General features: G+C 54.3%; 1 protein-coding gene across 1 annotated transcript in view; it reads right to left on the minus strand.

The window, feature by feature from the left end:
• ADORA1 (adenosine A1 receptor) overlaps positions 1-10,741 on the minus strand; it is a 31,526-nt gene extending 20,785 nt beyond the window's left edge. Inside the window, exon 1 of the mRNA XM_021686586.1 lies at positions 10,314-10,741. Coding sequence (XP_021542261.1) covers positions 10,314-10,654 — 341 coding nt within the window. The 5' untranslated portion in view covers positions 10,655-10,741. The remainder of the gene's footprint in view (positions 1-10,313) is intronic.
• Between the last annotated feature and the right edge of the window lie 5,853 nt (positions 10,742-16,594).

A 16,594-nucleotide genomic window follows, 5' to 3' on the forward strand; every position in this document is an offset into this window, starting at 1 on the left:
CACACAGCGGGCAGGGTGACCTTTTTATATTAATGTGCTGAATACACTGAGTTTTTTCCATGTGAAACCACCCTTGCACGCACGCAATAAACCCTATTTTGTTGTGATGTATTATCCTTTTTATCTATCACTGGATTTGATTTGCTAATATTTCGTTGATGAATTCTGACCTTTTAAAAATGTAATTTAGATTATGTCATTCCCTGCTTAAAGCACTCAGAGGCTTCTTCGTGCACTTAGAATAAAATCCAAACCCTTGACCGTGAACCACAAGGCCTACAAGGCCCTACCTAAGTCCTCGGGTGCCTGTGGGTCTCCTTGGACACTGACTCGGGGTTTGGAGACGCCAGAGCCAGCCACAGAGAAGAGCAGGATGGCTACCTTCCTTGAATTCTCCTCAAGTTATGATTGTAGCCACCTGCTCACTTATCTGTGTTCTGGCTCTCTCCCTCCACCAGTTCCTAAGCCCCAGGGACCAGGGCCCACTCCTTGACCATAACCATGATGAGACACCTAGTGCCTGGCCCAGAATCTGGCCCTTCTGGATGAATGCAGGAATGAACTCTCCACCTTCTCCCATGCCTGTGCCCATGCAGCTGAACAAGGCTGGTGATAAGCCCACAACCCCGCGGCCGGAGTCTCCCTTCAGACTCATCACCGTGAACCGTGAACTTCTGGCGGGCCCTTCATGCTGCCCCCAATTATACTCCACTTCCCGAGTCTAGTCCCTTCCCCACTTCCAGAGAATTATTTCACACTTGCTACTCTCCCTACCGCCTCCTCCCGCATCCTCCCTCCCAGCCGATGACCTTGCTTCTCACTTCCCGGAGAAAGGCGAAACACTCAGAAGAGAACTTCACCTCCCAGCATCCACACCCACACACTCTGACTTCCTGCCTGATGGATGACCTCCGAGCGCCTCTGAGCCAGCCCCTCTGTGTGGGTCCCAACCCTGCCGGCCGAACCAAAGCCATCACCCCCGAAATTCTCTCCTTAGATTCAACGTTAGTTTTGTACTCCCTGCTGGATGGTTAGTCATCGGTACACAAATGTACTAATGTCCCTCCAATCTTAGAAAACAACACAAAACAAAATGCCTTCTTCCCACTTCTCCTGACGGCTTCTGCCCCATTGCTTTTTTCCCTTCGTAACAAAATTCTTCAAAAGGGTAATCTATGCCAACTGCCTTCAATTCCTTCCTCTCCTCTCTTGAGCTTTCTCTAGTCAAGCTTTCTGTTCCCACCACTCCACTGACATTGCCCTTGCTACATCTGGTGGCAATTCTCAGTCCTCATCCCACTGGGTCCGTGGACAGCCATCTGCAACAGCCAATCCCTCGCTTCTCCTTGACATACTTTCCAAGCTCCCCTTCCTGGGCGCCAGACTCACCCGGGGCCCTGGGTTTTCCTCCTACATCTGTGCCTTCTCTTCCCTCCAACCTCTCAGTGTGCAGGCCTCAGGCCTCGTCTCTTCCCCATCTGTCCTTTCTTTCTGAAGATCTCATCAAGGCTCCTTAGGGATGTATACCCCATCGACATGCAATGGCTCTCATGTTTGTATCCCCAGCCCACATCTCTCTCCTAAACTCCATCTTTGCATATCCATCCAACAACCCGCTCAACATTGCAGAGCTATTCGACAGATAGCCCAAATGCAACGTGTCCAAATCTGAACTCCATTTCTCACAAAACCCATACCGCCCAGCAGCCTTTCCCACCTCAGATAATGCCAACTCCATCCAGCCAGTTGCTTAGGACTGAAAGTCTGGTCAGGCTTGACTCTTCTTTCTCTCACATCCCACATCCAATCCATAAGCAAATTCCTCGGCTCTTCAAAACACATCCAGAATTTTAACAAATCATCGTACATTCATGCAATGGAATTCTAGCAATGAGAAAAAAAACCACAAGCCATCCAACAAACAAAAAAAGTCCTACTGTTTCACTCAATAACAGGGATGAATCTCAGACATAATTTTAAGCTTCAGAAGCCAGACACAAAAGAGAACATATGACTTGATTCCCTTTATAGAAGTTCAAGAACAGGCAAAATCAATCCATGGGGATGAAGGTCAGAATAGTGGTGACCTTTCAGAGGGTATGGGAGGGACACAAGGGAACCTTCTGGAGTGCTGAAAAAGTTGCAAATACTGATCGGGGTGGTGGTTACATAGATATACCTACATGCAAAAATTTATTGAGCGATATGCTTAAGACTCAAGCATTTCAATATATATAAACAGTTTAGGTCAATAAAAAGTAAAATTTGAAAATGCACATCTAGAATTAACCACTTCTCACCACCAGCTCAACACCTGATTCTGATTCAGGCCACCTCCCTCTTCCCTCATGTGATTACTGCAATAACTAACTAGACCCCTGCTTACCCCTACGGTGCATTCTCAATACAGCAGCAGAGCGAGCCTTTAAAACCTAAGTCAAATCATGTGGCTTCTTTGCTCTAAACCCTGCAATGGCTCCCATTTCCCTCAGAATAAAAGCCAATGTCCTTCCAACAACCTCCAAGCCAGTAGGTCATTATCTTTCCAGTCCAATCCCCGACCATTCTCTAGCTTTCTCACTCCACCCCAGCGGCACAGACCTCCTTGCCAGTCCCCAAACCCTTCAGGTACATTCCTTCCCTAGGACCTTTGCTCTAAGTATTTCCTCTGTGTGAAATATTCTAATATCTGCCCGGCATAGTCCCTCACCTCTAAGGTTTTGTTCAAATGGCACCTTCTCAAGGGAGCCTCCGTGACCACCCCATTTAAAACTGCAACCCTTTCTCCCCACCCCCACCCTGGCATCCCCAGTCCCATTTAGCCTGTTCTTTTCCTTTTCCCACTGGCACATCCTACCTTCTAACACTCTGCGTATCAGGTATTGCGTTTATTACTCAGCAGCTGTCCTCCAACCCGCTAGAATGCAGACTCTAGGGGGATCTTTGTTTTGTTAATGAACGTATCTGTAACATGCCTGGCACTTATGAGGCGTTCAGTAAGTATTTGTTGAATGAATGAATCAATGAACGAACTAATAGATCTATCTATATCAGGGTCCTGTGTGAGAACAAGAAAGGGTAACCAGTTGCCCTCTCTCTCGAAGGACAGAGAAGTTCTGGAGGCAGGCGGCAGGAAGATAGTCCCGAAGGGCCTCTCCCACATGACGTGGGCTGCAGAGAGTGGGTGTGGAGTAGGGTCCAGCTACGCCACCCAAGCACTGTAAGGTGTCAGGGGCCAGTCTCCTGACACCCCCACTCCCACCACAGGCAGGTTGGGGGTTTGTCCTCGGCCACCTTGGTCTGCAGGAATCCACAATTTCAGCAGTGGCTGAGAGCCTCCAGATGGAGGGAGAGACCAAACCAGCCTGCTCATCTTTGTATCCGCAGGCGCAAGGCCTGCAAAGCTCCTGGGACACGGCAGGGGCTCAAAGTCAGTTTATGAAATAGATCTGTGTAAGTCACCAACTCCTTGACCTTCTACCTCTACTCCTGCTAGGGGTTAAACTCCCAGGGTGAGGAGCAATGCAGGAGAAGGTGCCTCAGCTCCTCTTCTTTGGGCTCAGGGAAGGCCCTTGCTGCTGGTTCCACCTCCCTGCCCACCGCCAAGCTGGAATTTCCAAGGGGGCATGAATGCCAAGGCCCACCCACCCACCAGCCTCCTCTTCCTCTCCCACCATGACCCACCAGCTTCCTCTTCGTTCTACAGCAGCTGGCAGCCTCCTCTGGGCTTGAGTTAAGGAGACTGAGGCTGAAGAGGTAATTCCCGTAGCCCAAGGAACCATCCGTCCTCCTTCCTCTCTGCTCTGTACCCACCCTGCCAAATAGGGCCAACTAGAAAGTGCCACACTCTGAGCCTCTCCCCGGGGGGTTGCTCTCCTCACTGAGGGGCAAAGAAACAGGATGTCCAGGCCTCAGGGACTAGAGACTAGGTAATGAGAAGGAGGCTGGGCCAGCCCGTCCTGCCCTGCCTAGTCCAGAAGGTCAAATGGACAGAGGAGTACCAGACCCACCTCTGGGGATCTGCAGTGTCCATGGAATTGGGCAGGAGGAGTGGGGAGAGGTGGAGTAAAGAGAGAGGGGAAATATTTAACCTCATCTAAAAATCCTGACAGATGGAAGCTGTGCTGTCTACCCGAAGGCACACCCAGGGCTCAGGGCTTGGCCCTGACCGCACAAACGATGCGAATTGTGGGTACTAGTGTGGTGTTAATCGTGCTAATACAAAATCAGTAACAATCCAAACAGCCAAAAATGTAAGAATGAATCAATAAAACATGAAATTCGTTTATTCAAGAAATGTGTCCAGCATGCCTACTCTGGGCCAGGCACGGGGGATACGTACACAGATGGGTCCTGGCCCTCTTGTTGTGTAGCAAACTTGGAAAAACCACCTGGACCATAAGCAACAGGGAAGACGGAGACGCAACCTGAGTACCTAACAGAGGAGACTGGCCTGGTCCAGGTGGAGAGGGGGTCAGAGATGTCCTCCCAGAGGAGGGGCTGTTTTAGCTGAGACCTAAAAGATGAACAAAAAGACAATCCAGTATTTTACCCTCATAAAATTCTTACAAAATCATTCTTATTGACGTAGGGAAATACTTATAATACAGTAAAGTAAACAATGTGGGAGATAGAGAGCCATACATGCTCTCCACCATGTAAAAATTATATTTATATCTATATATATTTAGAGATACAGACATATATATATATAGATAGATAGATACATGTGGAAAAAATGTCTGGAACACCAAAATGTTAACACTAGTTATCTGTAAGTGGTAGAATTGCTGGTGACTTTGTCATCTTTGTTCTTCCCTATATTTCTCAACATTTTCACCATGAGCATGGAGAGCTTTCGGGCTCAGAAATAAATATCAAATGTCAGGGCGTGGCCCCCAAGCTTCCACCCCATGACCCTTTGGTCGAGGGGTTCTCTAGAGGCATCGTGGTCATTCCCCCTGCTTCCAAAGCAGCATTAACACCTGGGCAGCTTGCTCCTAAAGCCCTCAGAGGCCTCCCGGGAGCTGTTCCAATGAAAGCTTGGGGAAGCTTTCTTTCATCCTTGAAACTCGTCCACATTTGTCTCAACTAAAATCTCTGTCCCCCCTGCACTCAGCAGGCTCTTTAGCATAAGCCATCTGAAGGCTAGCCCTCATTCAAGCAAAGACATTTCCCTTTCCATCTCAAAGTGACATCCTCTCTTCACTGTCTCCCTGGAAGACCACCACTGATTTGCTGACTTCCCCTGCGGAGGCTGCACGCTCTGTTCTGTTCCTTGAGGAGGCGCACTTGCCAAGGGCTCCTCCTGCCCCAAACCTTCTACATCAGAGGCTGGCGGTGGAGAGCCAGGATTGGGAGGAGGAAAGGGCTCCTAGCAGAATGACCTTGAACATGCTGGAGCCCTGGGCCCCTGTTGTTTCCCCTTCTGCAAGTGTGAGGAAGTCAAGCTTCAGGGCTCCTCTCCCCCCCCCACCCCGTGCCACTCTAGGCCTGTGACTCACCCAGCGGGGAGCTGGAGACAGACTACCACCCCTGGAAACAGATGGCACCATAGAGAACAATTGTCCTGGGACCCTGAGGCCACAGGGGGTCGCCTGTCATGGTACAAGCACTGGAGACACTTTGGTTGTCAAAAAAGACCCAGGCGGGTGCCTGGGTGGCTCAGTTGGTTAAGCGACTGCCTTCAGCTCAGGTCATGATCCCAGGGTCCTGGGATCGAGTCCCACATCGGGCTCCCTGCTCTGCGGGAAGCCTGCTTCTCCCTCTCCCACTCCCCCTGCTTGTGTTCCCTCTCTCGCTGTGTCTCTCTCTGTCAAATAAATAAAATCTTTAAAAAAAAAAAAAAAAAAAAGACCCAGGCTCACCAGGGTGGGAAGGGCTAACTTGATTCCTAACAGCAAACATGTCCTAATCTACCAGATTTCTCCCCTGCCCCCACAGGTTGGCCTCCAACCCTTCCTGCTGGGCGCCCCCGGGTCAGCAGCCCAGTCGGGCAGGCCTCCAGCTGTGGACAGAGGCAGGCCAGCCAGGGGCTCCGCCGTCCACTGGAGTGAAGGTGAGGACTGAGGGAGGCGCCCGGCACGGTCCAGCAGAGTGCAGAGGCCATTGGCAGAGATCAGAGGAGAAAAATCACCCCACTGACAGCCTTGAGGAACGCCCTCCATAAGTCCCCCAGCTTCGTGGGGCTGATTCAAGATACGTATGTTCTCTCTGGCTAAAGACATCTGTTAGACAGGCCTGGATTCAAATCCTGTCTCTGCTCCTGACAAGACGTCTGGGCAAATCACTGCAACTCCCTGGCCCTCAGACTTCAGTTTATCTACAGAAGTGTCCGCGGAATGAGGATAGCAATACCGTCTACTAGTGAGAGCCTAGGAACACTAAATGGGATGAAGTGTGTACAAACAAACACGTAGCATTGTGCCTGGCTCAGAACTCCTAGGAATTAGAAAACACAACCCAACACAACCTTTCCAGGGTCTCGACACCACATTAGCAGGAGTCATGATAAGGAAGAACCATAGAGTTAGAGCTGAAAGGAAGCTCAGAGGCCTCAGATCTAGTCCCTTTACCTAACAGATGAGGTGGGGGGTGGGGCTCAGAGAGGCTGAAGAATTTAGCTAAGGATGCACAGCTAGGTAGTAACGGAGCAAGGCTCAAACTCAAGGTTTTCTGACTCCCAGAGACCCACCACCCCTTTAGGCCACCCCAACCTCCCTGGCCATAGACAGCTCTTGCTCAGGGCTCCTTCCCACAGAGAGGGCTTTGGTGGGGGAGCCCCCCGTTGGCACCTAGCCCCATAACCAGCCCCCTGGAGTAGGCCACAGAGTGCCACTGGAAGAAACTCAGGGTGAGGGGTGGTGGATGAATGCTGGAGATTCCTAGAAGTAGGAGCTCGGGGGAATAAGATTTGGATTACCAGGCATGTGGAGGTGCTATGCAAATAAGATACAAAACACATGTAAATGGCCACAGGTTATTGATGAATCAACAATTTGAGCTCTTTCTTTTTCTTTTCTTTTCTTTTTTTTAAATTTTTTTGTGACTGGATCATATTATGTGATGTGAAGCCTTTTTTCTCTCTTGGCTTTCTGCCAAATGGAATGAAATAAAATTTGTGGTTGGCCAACCAAACCATGCTTTGCTTGTTGAGGGGCCCAAGCTCACTCCTGTCACCCGGCCGCCCCACAGATGTCTCACCAGCGCTCGGTCGGTAGTACTCCCCAGTGTCGACGGCATCTGCCTCCGCCTGGCTGGTCAGGGCAGCAAGCCAAGTGCAGGGGGACCTCTGGCTGAGAGATATTCCCCCAGGCCCAGCAGCCTGCTGACTCTAACTGCCCAGGGAGGATCATGCTGCCCTTCCTTCACGGGGACCAGGCAGTAATGGGCCAGGGCCTGGAGTGGCTCAGCCCATCAGCCCAGCCTCCAGGATCCTGGCTTTAGGAGCTAGACCCCAACGGTCTTTCTCTCCCTGAGGAGACTCCTGTCCACGGGGCAGGACCCCCCCAGGCACTGCTGGGGTGTGGCTCCAAAGGAACGGCCTGAGCTGTTGGGCAGCTGCGGTCGGATCCCTGAAGGAGAATGCAGGGGAGGTCTAGTTCCCAGAAAGAAGGTTAGAGGTTAGCCATCTGAAAGGCCTGACGGAGGCTCAACCCTGTGAGCTCTGAAAACTCACCCAATTCAATTCACATTTACTGAGTGTCTGCCTTGTGCCAGACACTGAGCTAAGCATTCTGGAGAATTTGCAGAAATGGACAACATGCAGTTGCTGCTCAGGTCACTGCCCTGAACACACTGACAATCCACCAAGGAGGAAGAGACATGTACAAATATAACTTAGCAGTATTCTGAAACCTCCCTGGAAATGCACTGTGTGTGTGCGTGCACGCATGTACGTGTGGGGAGTGGGGTATATGTGTTGCTGTAGAAGAGCATGAGTGTGCTTGGGGCGGGGCGCCAGGGCTTGCTTATTCACACCCACTTTGAGCCATATGTTAATAATGTTCATAAAGCTACACACATAAACATACCACTTCTGGCTTGCAGGTAATACCAAGTGCATTATACAGTACTAAGTGTTTTATACGTAGGAGTTTATATTCTTCCAGTCATTTTAGGAAGAAGATACTATTATTTCTTTTAAATGATGCTTACTCATTTTATTTTATTTTAAAGATTTTATTTATTGATTGATGAGCAAGCAAAAGCAAGAGAGAGGGAGAAACAGGCTCCCCACTGAGCAGGGAACCTGATGTGGGGCTCGATCCCAGGACCCTGGGATCATGACTTGAGCTGAAGGCAGATGCTTAACTGACTGAGCCACCCAGGTGCCCGAAGAAGGTACTATTATTAATGTTCCTTTTTACAGATGAGGAAATTGAAGCTTCAAGAGGTGAAGAGTGGCTTTCCCAAGGTCACACAGCTAGGAACTCATAGCAAGGATTCGAACCTACGCCTGTATTCTTAGGCTCTAGGCACCCCCCTACCTTGGCCCTCAGAAGACAGCTCCCCAACACCCCCGGCTCCTGGAGGCCAGAGCAAGGAGCAACCACAGCCACGCCCTGGAAGACAGAGCCTGCAGCCCTGCCGGCTCAGCCACCCCCATTCCCACAAGGCGAGTAGGGCATGTTCTGCAGGCCTGTGACCACTGCCACATCAGGATCAGGCCTTTGGTTCACCTTGGCACCCGCTCAGCGACAGAATTTCTCGAGCAGCCCTCCTACATCTGCATATCTGAGTGAGTTTCCTAATGTGGCAACACTTTGTTATAATGGTCTGCCTCAGGGGCCCAGGCCGCTCTAATGGGCTGAGACCAGCTTCCTCTGCATGGCCCAGCCACCCACTTGGGATGAACGGCAGCCGGAAGGCCCCTCTGCAGCTGCGCCTGCAGGGGGCTTCAGGGCCCCCTTCTCCGCCTCCCCCCATCCCCTGAGCGGCAGCCTTCGCCCACCTCCCCTGGGAAACGAGGTTGTGAGGGAGGTACGCAGGGCAGGGAAACTGGCATGTCGGCGCCGGGACAGGGGGAGTCAGGAAGGAAGGTGGGCAGTGGAATCTAGGCTGTGCTCCCAACCGGCTTCGGGAGACCCTCTGGGTCTCTCCGAAGTTTCTCCTTTACCAGTTCCTTCTCCACCTCCCTTAGAGGATCATGGAGAGGATAGGAAAAAAGTGGTGCATGAAGAAAAGCTTTGAAAAGGTAAATGTGCACAAATGCAATGCACACAGGAGAAACGTGGGCACCTAGGCCTGCCTGGGCAAGTTGCCAAGTGAGGCCAGAGGCCCCGTGTCCCAGATATGGAAGCTACTCTGGGGATGGCAGGTGCCAGGGATGGTCGGAGCTCCCCCGTAGAAAGGGAATCTACTGGTGACCAGACTCAAAGAGGGGGACAGCACGCCTCCCAAGAGTGTCCCCGCCAGGGCAGCATGGACTGGCAGTGGGCCCAGACATTCACTGGCACTTGGTGGCCCAGGCACTGCCTGGTGACGAGATTATGGCCTGGCAGGCCCCAGCGTAGACCAGACACTCGCCTGAGGACCACCACTATCAGGCCACCCACCCTGGTGCTGCCTGGACCCAGCATCAGCTCCTCTGCGGTGACTGGCAAAGCCACACACAGCTTAGCAACAGGACAGGGACTTTAAGAGCAGGCACCTTCATCTGTCCCCTCTCCTGCCTGCAACAGAGATCCCGTAAGTGGAAGTTGGGCAGAGGTCATCAGACCGCTTAGGTTCAGCGGGACAGCCGTGGAGGGTGGAGCTGGCTGCCGCAGACGCCAGAGAACACGAGAACTGAAGAGTGTGTTCAGGAAGCCTGCCCGGGGCTGGCTGGAGAAGCAGCTCTCCTGCCCCTGGGAGGTCACACTCCGGACACCCTCACCCCACTCTAGCCATCTGCTTGGCCCCTTCCACATCCCCGGATGGGAGCTCGGTTTATTCCCACCCCGCACTCACTGTGACCGTCTTGGTGGCCCCCTCCAAAGCCCCCACCCCAGGCTGGACAGGCAGCCTTGGCTTCCCTGGCCACGTCAGGAGAACAGCAGCGGCTTCAGCTCTAGGGTCCTGGGCACTGCCAGCTTCCCATTCGCCCAGCTACCCAGCCTCCCCCCCCCACCCCCGCTTCCACTGCGGCTCAGCCTGGCACTGTAGAGGCGACAGGAAGGCAGAGTGAGGACTGGGGCACAATGGCCCAGGGACTATCTGGCTTCCATGGGGTCTTCTGCTCTACCTTTTATCCTCTCTAGTTGGCCCTGGAGCCACCCAGCATGGGGCACAGGGTGGGGCGCAGCAGGTACCTTCAGCGGCTCTGGACTCACCGGAGGGGGATCTTGACGCGGAGGTAGCGGTCCACGGCAATTGCCAGCAGGGCCAGGATGGAGCTCTGGGTGAGGATGAGGACGGGGCAGGCGACCATGAGGCAGGTGTGGAAGTAGGTCCGCGGCCCGATGTTGATGAGGATGGCTAGTGGGATGACCAGAGCGCCCACAGCCACATCAGCCACGGCCAGCGAGACAATGAAGCAGAAGGTGGCATCCCGCAGCGCCTGGTTCACCTTCACTGCCCAGATCACCAGCACGTTCCCGGGCACAGAGACCAGGGCGATGAGCACCTCGATGCCAATGTAGGCAGCCTGGAAGGCCGAGATGGAGGGCGGCATGGCAGGCACGGGCCAGGCACATCAGCAGACGGGCACCAAGGGTCAGGAGGCGGGCACCTGTGGTCACGGAAGCCTGCGGTGGGGAGGCCTGCCTGGGAGGGGCAGGGGGAGCCCAGGCAGCTCGGAAACCCCCGCTGCCCTTTGGAGCGGTTCCCCACTTGGCACATCTAGTGCCTGCCCAGGCTGGCGGGGAACCCTGGCCCTTTCTCTGCCTAATCTTTGTCCCCTCCCCTTATCATTCCCAGAGGTTCCATTCAACAACTTAAAATAGCAGCGCTCACTCCTCCACTGGTTTATCAGGTGTGAGGCAGCTCCCGCGCGCGCGCGCACACCCCAGAGGGGTCCCCGTGCCTGGCTCTGCCCACCCATCCCACAGAAGAGGCTGTAGGGAGCTCACCATCCTGCCCGCTGGCCACCAGGGGGTCCCGGAGGCGGTGCCCAAAGTTCTGGGCACCTGGTGGCGCGCAGAGCTGCGGGGCGGCGCCGGCAGGGCTGGGCTCCCGGCACCGCGCACCGGCGGCTCATGGTCCCCGGCTCCCGCCGCCGCTCTCCCAGCCCGGCCTTTCAAGCGATCACATGGTGCGGCGGAGGCTCAGCCCCAGGCGCTTTTAAAGAGGTAGCGCCCCGGTGTCGCACCTGGGACTGGGCAGGCAGGCGTGGGGCTGGGGGACGGAGCCCAGCCGCAGATCCGGGCGCGGGCTCCCCTTTGCCCGGCCGGCGCGCACATGTGCCCGGCACCACCCGCCCCAGCCACTGCGGGCGCCCGCCTCTCAGCAGCGCCCGGTCCCGCTCCAGGGACCGTCCCAGGCCAGGAACTCTCGCCCGCTCCTTCCCCAAGGGGCATTCCGGTCGCCCCTCTCAGCCCTCTCCTGCATCCCCCATTGGGGAGCCACGGGGGCGAACCGAGGCACAGACTTACCCAAGGTCACCAGAGCTGGCAGGGCTCCTAGCCGCCTGAACGGTCGTGTCCAAGCGCCCTCCCAGCTCGACGCCTTCGGCAGCCGCCCGCTCCGGGGATGCCTGCACGATCCGGGGCCAGCCTGTCAGGTCCAGGGGGACGGTCGCTGGCTGGGATTCGACTTGGGCGCCGGCGCCTCCGTCGCCCCCGGCGGGGAGCTGAGTGACAACCCGGCTCGGCACACGGGGAGGGGGCGGGGGCGGGGGCGGCGGCGGCACCCGCGGGCCCCTCCCTCCTCGCCCTCCGTCTCCTCCCCCACCCCCTCCTCTAAACAAAGGAAATGATTCTGGGTGAGAAAAGCTGGGAAAATGTGAGCTTTTCCAGGGTCTGGTGTGTGAACCCAGCCTCGGGAGTGGACAGACGGGCAGCCTCCCTGTGTTCACTGGCTCCCCTCTCAATGCGTGATGCCTGGCCTCCGGGGACCCCTGCACCCGGCGTGCCTGGGCCTCTCACCTGCAGGGCTCCAGGGTGCCCCCCTAACCCCCCCAACAGTCAGCTAGAAGCCCGGGCACACGCTCCCACCCCTCACTGCTGAAACCCTGCTCTCCCATGAAACCAGCCCCTGCATATTCTCAGGAAGCCTTCTGGAGCACATTACTTCGCAGGCTCTATCCTGAGTCATTATATTCTCTTCTCCTCTATCTTTCAGAACTGCCTGTTCGTCTATTAGCAATGTCCATTTTACAAATTAGCACTGGGACTCAGGGAAGTGACCTACCTTCCTAAGATGATCTCAGCCACTGTCACCCCCCCCCCCTTGTGCCCCTTTTCTTTCCTCCTCCTCCCTCTTCGTTGCACAACACCTAAGCCAAAAGGTATCCAGTCCAATCCCCTCATGTTGCAGATAAAGAAGCAGACTCGGGGAAGGAGGGGACTTCCGCGAGATCACACAGCAAATCCTAAGGGGACCAGAGTCAGAAACCAGGCGCCTGACTCCTGACACAGTGCTCTCCACACTGTGCCCCATCCTGATCCCTCCCTTGGCTGTCTCCTGCTGCACTTACAGTTTAGGCGGCCCACTGGTACCCACCGAGGACCACCGGGGGGCAGACCCTCACCCAGAAGACTGTGCCTTGTAGAGACCCTGACCTGAGAAATCCTTGTTCGTGGATATTGGAAATGGGCCTGGGAGGGCAAAGAGAGTCAGTGCCAACCCACCGGGCCACACCCCAGTCCCTGCGGGCACTGCCCCCTTGTTGAATCTCCGGATATCAAGAAAAAGGTTCTGCCCAGAGGAGGGTGAGCACACGGCCTCTGTCAAGGGGGTCTGCGCTGAAGCGCAGTGGGGATGGACTGGGGCAGGAAGCCGAGCAGCTGGGAGGAAGGGGTCAGGGCAGGTTGAATCTTCCAGGGGGAGGAAGAAGAAACCCAGCTTGGGGAAAGATCACTTCCATTTCTGCCTTCAGGGGGAGCAAGGAATCTGTGCCTCAGGCAGCAAAATTGCAGTCCTCCCCTGGAGCCCAGCTGGAGAAACGAGGAAGTGTCCACTCTCATTTTGCCTCCTTTCCCTCGGCTTCCCCTGCAGACTTCCTCAACACTCCCAATGGCATCCCGACATTCTGCTTACTCCCCATGCCACGTGAACACGCCAACCTGCGCATCGGTCCCCCTGCCTTGAGCCCTCGCCTTGGCCCATGTTTTTTGGGGTTCAAGGATTCCTTTTGATTTTCACTCAGCCCCCTGATTTTCACTCATGGAGCTGACAGAAAAACCCCAGGAAGACCCAGGCAGGTCTGGCTTGGGGCAGGGGGCGGGGGAGAGGTGATTGCATCACCCTATCTAACCTTCCAGCATCTTCAGCTCTGGAGGGCACCTGAGCCCACCCCCAATTCTTCTTACTGTGGGTGGTTGACAGGTAGTGGATACGTGTGCATAATACCTGTAGATCATTTGTTTTTCTTCAGTTCTGGGTAAAATGAACCAAAACCCTCTTCCCTTCTTTCCTCTCTCTCTCCCTCCCTCCCCTCTTCCCTCAACCTCTGCCTGTTCCCAGGGCCAGTCCTCCTGGGGGATCAGACTGGCCTGTTTGAGAACAGAGCAGGCCCAGTCAGGGTCCATCCCAGAGAGTTGTTCTGGAAAAAAAACACACCACCTCCTCAGAGTCTTCTGGGCAGGAGGGAGTGGGGGTGTCCGTGGTAAACACAGTGCTCCTGGGCAGCAAAGCCATTTGGTGCCCTGAAAAGAGCACTTGATTAAGAGTCAGAAGAGCTGGAAGCGGACTTCTAGGCCTTACGCTGCCACTCACTGGATGGGTGGTCCAGGCAAATCACGTCTCCTCCCTTGGCTTCCGTTTACCCATCGGTCAACTTAGACAAATGACATCTTTCGTCCTCTCCTGCTCCAACAGCTGGGAAGTTCATTCTAAGGTGGGAAACATGGCCAAGATGGAGACCACGGGTGCTAGGCCTTTCCACCTAGAAACCTTGTGAGTCCTGGCTACCCCATCTAGGGCAGATTCCAGGACGAAGAGGGAGAGACTTTTGTGGCAGGAGAAAGGGGACGTCGGAGGTCTGTAGTGGGAAAAGGACAATGTGGGAACATATAGGCAGAACAGCTGAAACAAGATATCCAGAGTTTACATTGAGCCAAAAACTCTCCGGCTTTCGAAGTATGTCCAGGACCCCCGACCAGATGACGCTCCCCATGACCATCCATGCTTTCCCCTGCCTTAAACAGCTGTGTCTTGGTTTCCTCATCCATAAAATGGGCATAGTTGCGAGGGCGTAATGAGCTGAGTTATGGAGAAGGGCTAGCACAGATATTTTATCCACAAGGCAAGTAGGCAACCCCAGGCGAGTGGATTAGTGTCAGCAGGAAAAGAGTAGGGGAGTGCAAAATTCTGGAATCTGCTCTGTGCAGCCAGTCATGCTAAATCCCACAAGTACCAGATTTGGGGGCCCCTATAGGTACCCATTGAAAAGCTTCTATCTGGCATGTGGCTCTGGGGGTGAGATAATATCACAGTGAGTCTAAATTCCCCAAGGGGACTACCCTTTACCCCCTTGCCCCTTTACCTCCTGGTCCTACTTCTTTCCTTCTGGAGCCTCATCCTGGGCTTCTCCAGGCCCCTCACCCCTGCAGTCTCTGTGCTGAGGGCAGGGGTGTAGGGAGAAGGGGGGGGCTGAAGTGTAGCACCCCTGAGGGACAACCTTGCATGCCCTCCTTCCTAGAATTCTCAAAACTAGACAGAGAAGGGCCTGTCCAAGAAGGGAAGCCATTCCTGAGCACCGCTGCCTCAGGATACCAGCAGGGATGGGGGGTAGCAAGGCCAGTGAGGCCCCCAGAGAAGTCTGGGGAAGTGGATGAGGTTTTAAGATTTGTCTCTTACCCTTTCCAGCAGGTAGGAGCTTATTTTGGTCCCTGCGGTGTTTCTCAGCATTGTCCTGGGCAATATGTGTCCGAGGACAAGGGGGAGGAGGGCTGTGGGCAGGTTGGAGGGGAAGGATTTCTGGATGGCTGGGAAGCCCCTGGCCTCCCTCCCCACCCCCCCCCAGAAGCCCACCTCCGATGCCCTGCTGTGCCTTCCTCCAAGCTCCCTCCCTCTTCAGATTTGGAATCTAGGTCTCTCTGCCTCCTCACCCTTCTCCCCTCTCCCAGGCCAGAGGCTCCTGTGGGTGAGATGCTGAGGAAGGAGCTTCACCCCGGCCTGAGAATTCCCCTGCGTGCCTGCGTGCTCGTGAGGGCAGGGGAGGCATGGGCTAGGTCGGGGCTAGTTAGTCCAAGTTCTCCAGACAGCTCGGAAGTGTTCCTGAAGCAGGATGTCACTTTCATTTCTTTCTCAGCCTCACTGTTCCTTTGTTAATTCATTCATTCTTTTATTCTATTCAACAAACATTTATTGCTCCCCTTTCTTGTATCAGACAGTGAGCTGAGCACTGGGATTAGAGAGCTAAGAAAACCGAGTCTCCCCCATAGTTTCCAGAAAGAGCTCCGATCAGGTGGGGAGCATCGGCTTGAAGAATACACATCCTTCTTGTGAGGATCAGAATGTCTTTCTAACCTCGGTCTTCCCTTCCCTCCCACCAGTCTTGTTGAATTTCAGCGGGGATGAAAAAGAGCTAAAAATGCCGGGGCTGGAAGGGTGGCTGGCAGCCCTCTCACCAGTGGGGTGGGGTGGGCAGGTAGCACTGGGAGCTGAGGACCTTTCACAGCTTGGCAGAGGGCCTCAGGACCTCCGAGGCTGGGAAGGAGGGTCAGGTCTTGGATGCTCACAAAGCCACCCCTGCTTTAGCTAGAGCACCTCTGCTCTAACTGATCTCACATGTGGGTTCCTGGTGTGAGATTTTATTTGAATATAAGATTTTATGAGCTCTGTGGCTTTAAAAAACTTGAAAATCTGAAGTTCTACTCAACGTTTTGTTGTATAGATAAGGAAACCAAGACCCAGAGAGGAGGTAAATTTCGTCAAACTCACCCACGAAATGGGGAGGAGCCTGGTGACATCCAGAAATGAGCCACGCTCTGGGCCCTGGCCCCGTGGATCCCTCGGGGAACCCCTTGAACACCAGCCCTTTAAACCCCAGCTGGCGTTCACAGCTTCCCCAGCTCAGAGGGGAGGGAGGGAGGCTGCTAGCACACCCAGACAGAGCCAGCATCGAGTGGATGCACACTTCCACGATAATAAAAGCGTGCCAGGTACACAGCAATTGAATGTTCAGAAAGACATATGTTATGTCCCACATAGAGCATCCCATTTAATGTTCACCACGCATCTGGCAGGTAGCAAAGCCATTGTCAACTGAAGCCCAGAGAGGTTAAAGGGAAGCCAACTGGCGGAGCTGAGACTGATCCAGATGTGGTGTGTTTTACTCCTGGAAGGAGGGTCAGGGGGTTATTGGAATCACTGAACCCATTGGTCTGGAAGGGGTTCTTGGAGAAGAGAATCTCCAGCAACCTCATCCATTCATTGGCTTGCTCAACTAGTATTTATTAGGGACCTACGATGAAGATGGCACTGTTCCGAGGTGATCCAAGAGCTCAGA

This window comes from Neomonachus schauinslandi, chromosome 6, assembly GCF_002201575.2.
Source record: "Neomonachus schauinslandi chromosome 6, ASM220157v2, whole genome shotgun sequence".
NCBI lineage: Eukaryota > Metazoa > Chordata > Mammalia > Carnivora > Phocidae > Neomonachus > Neomonachus schauinslandi.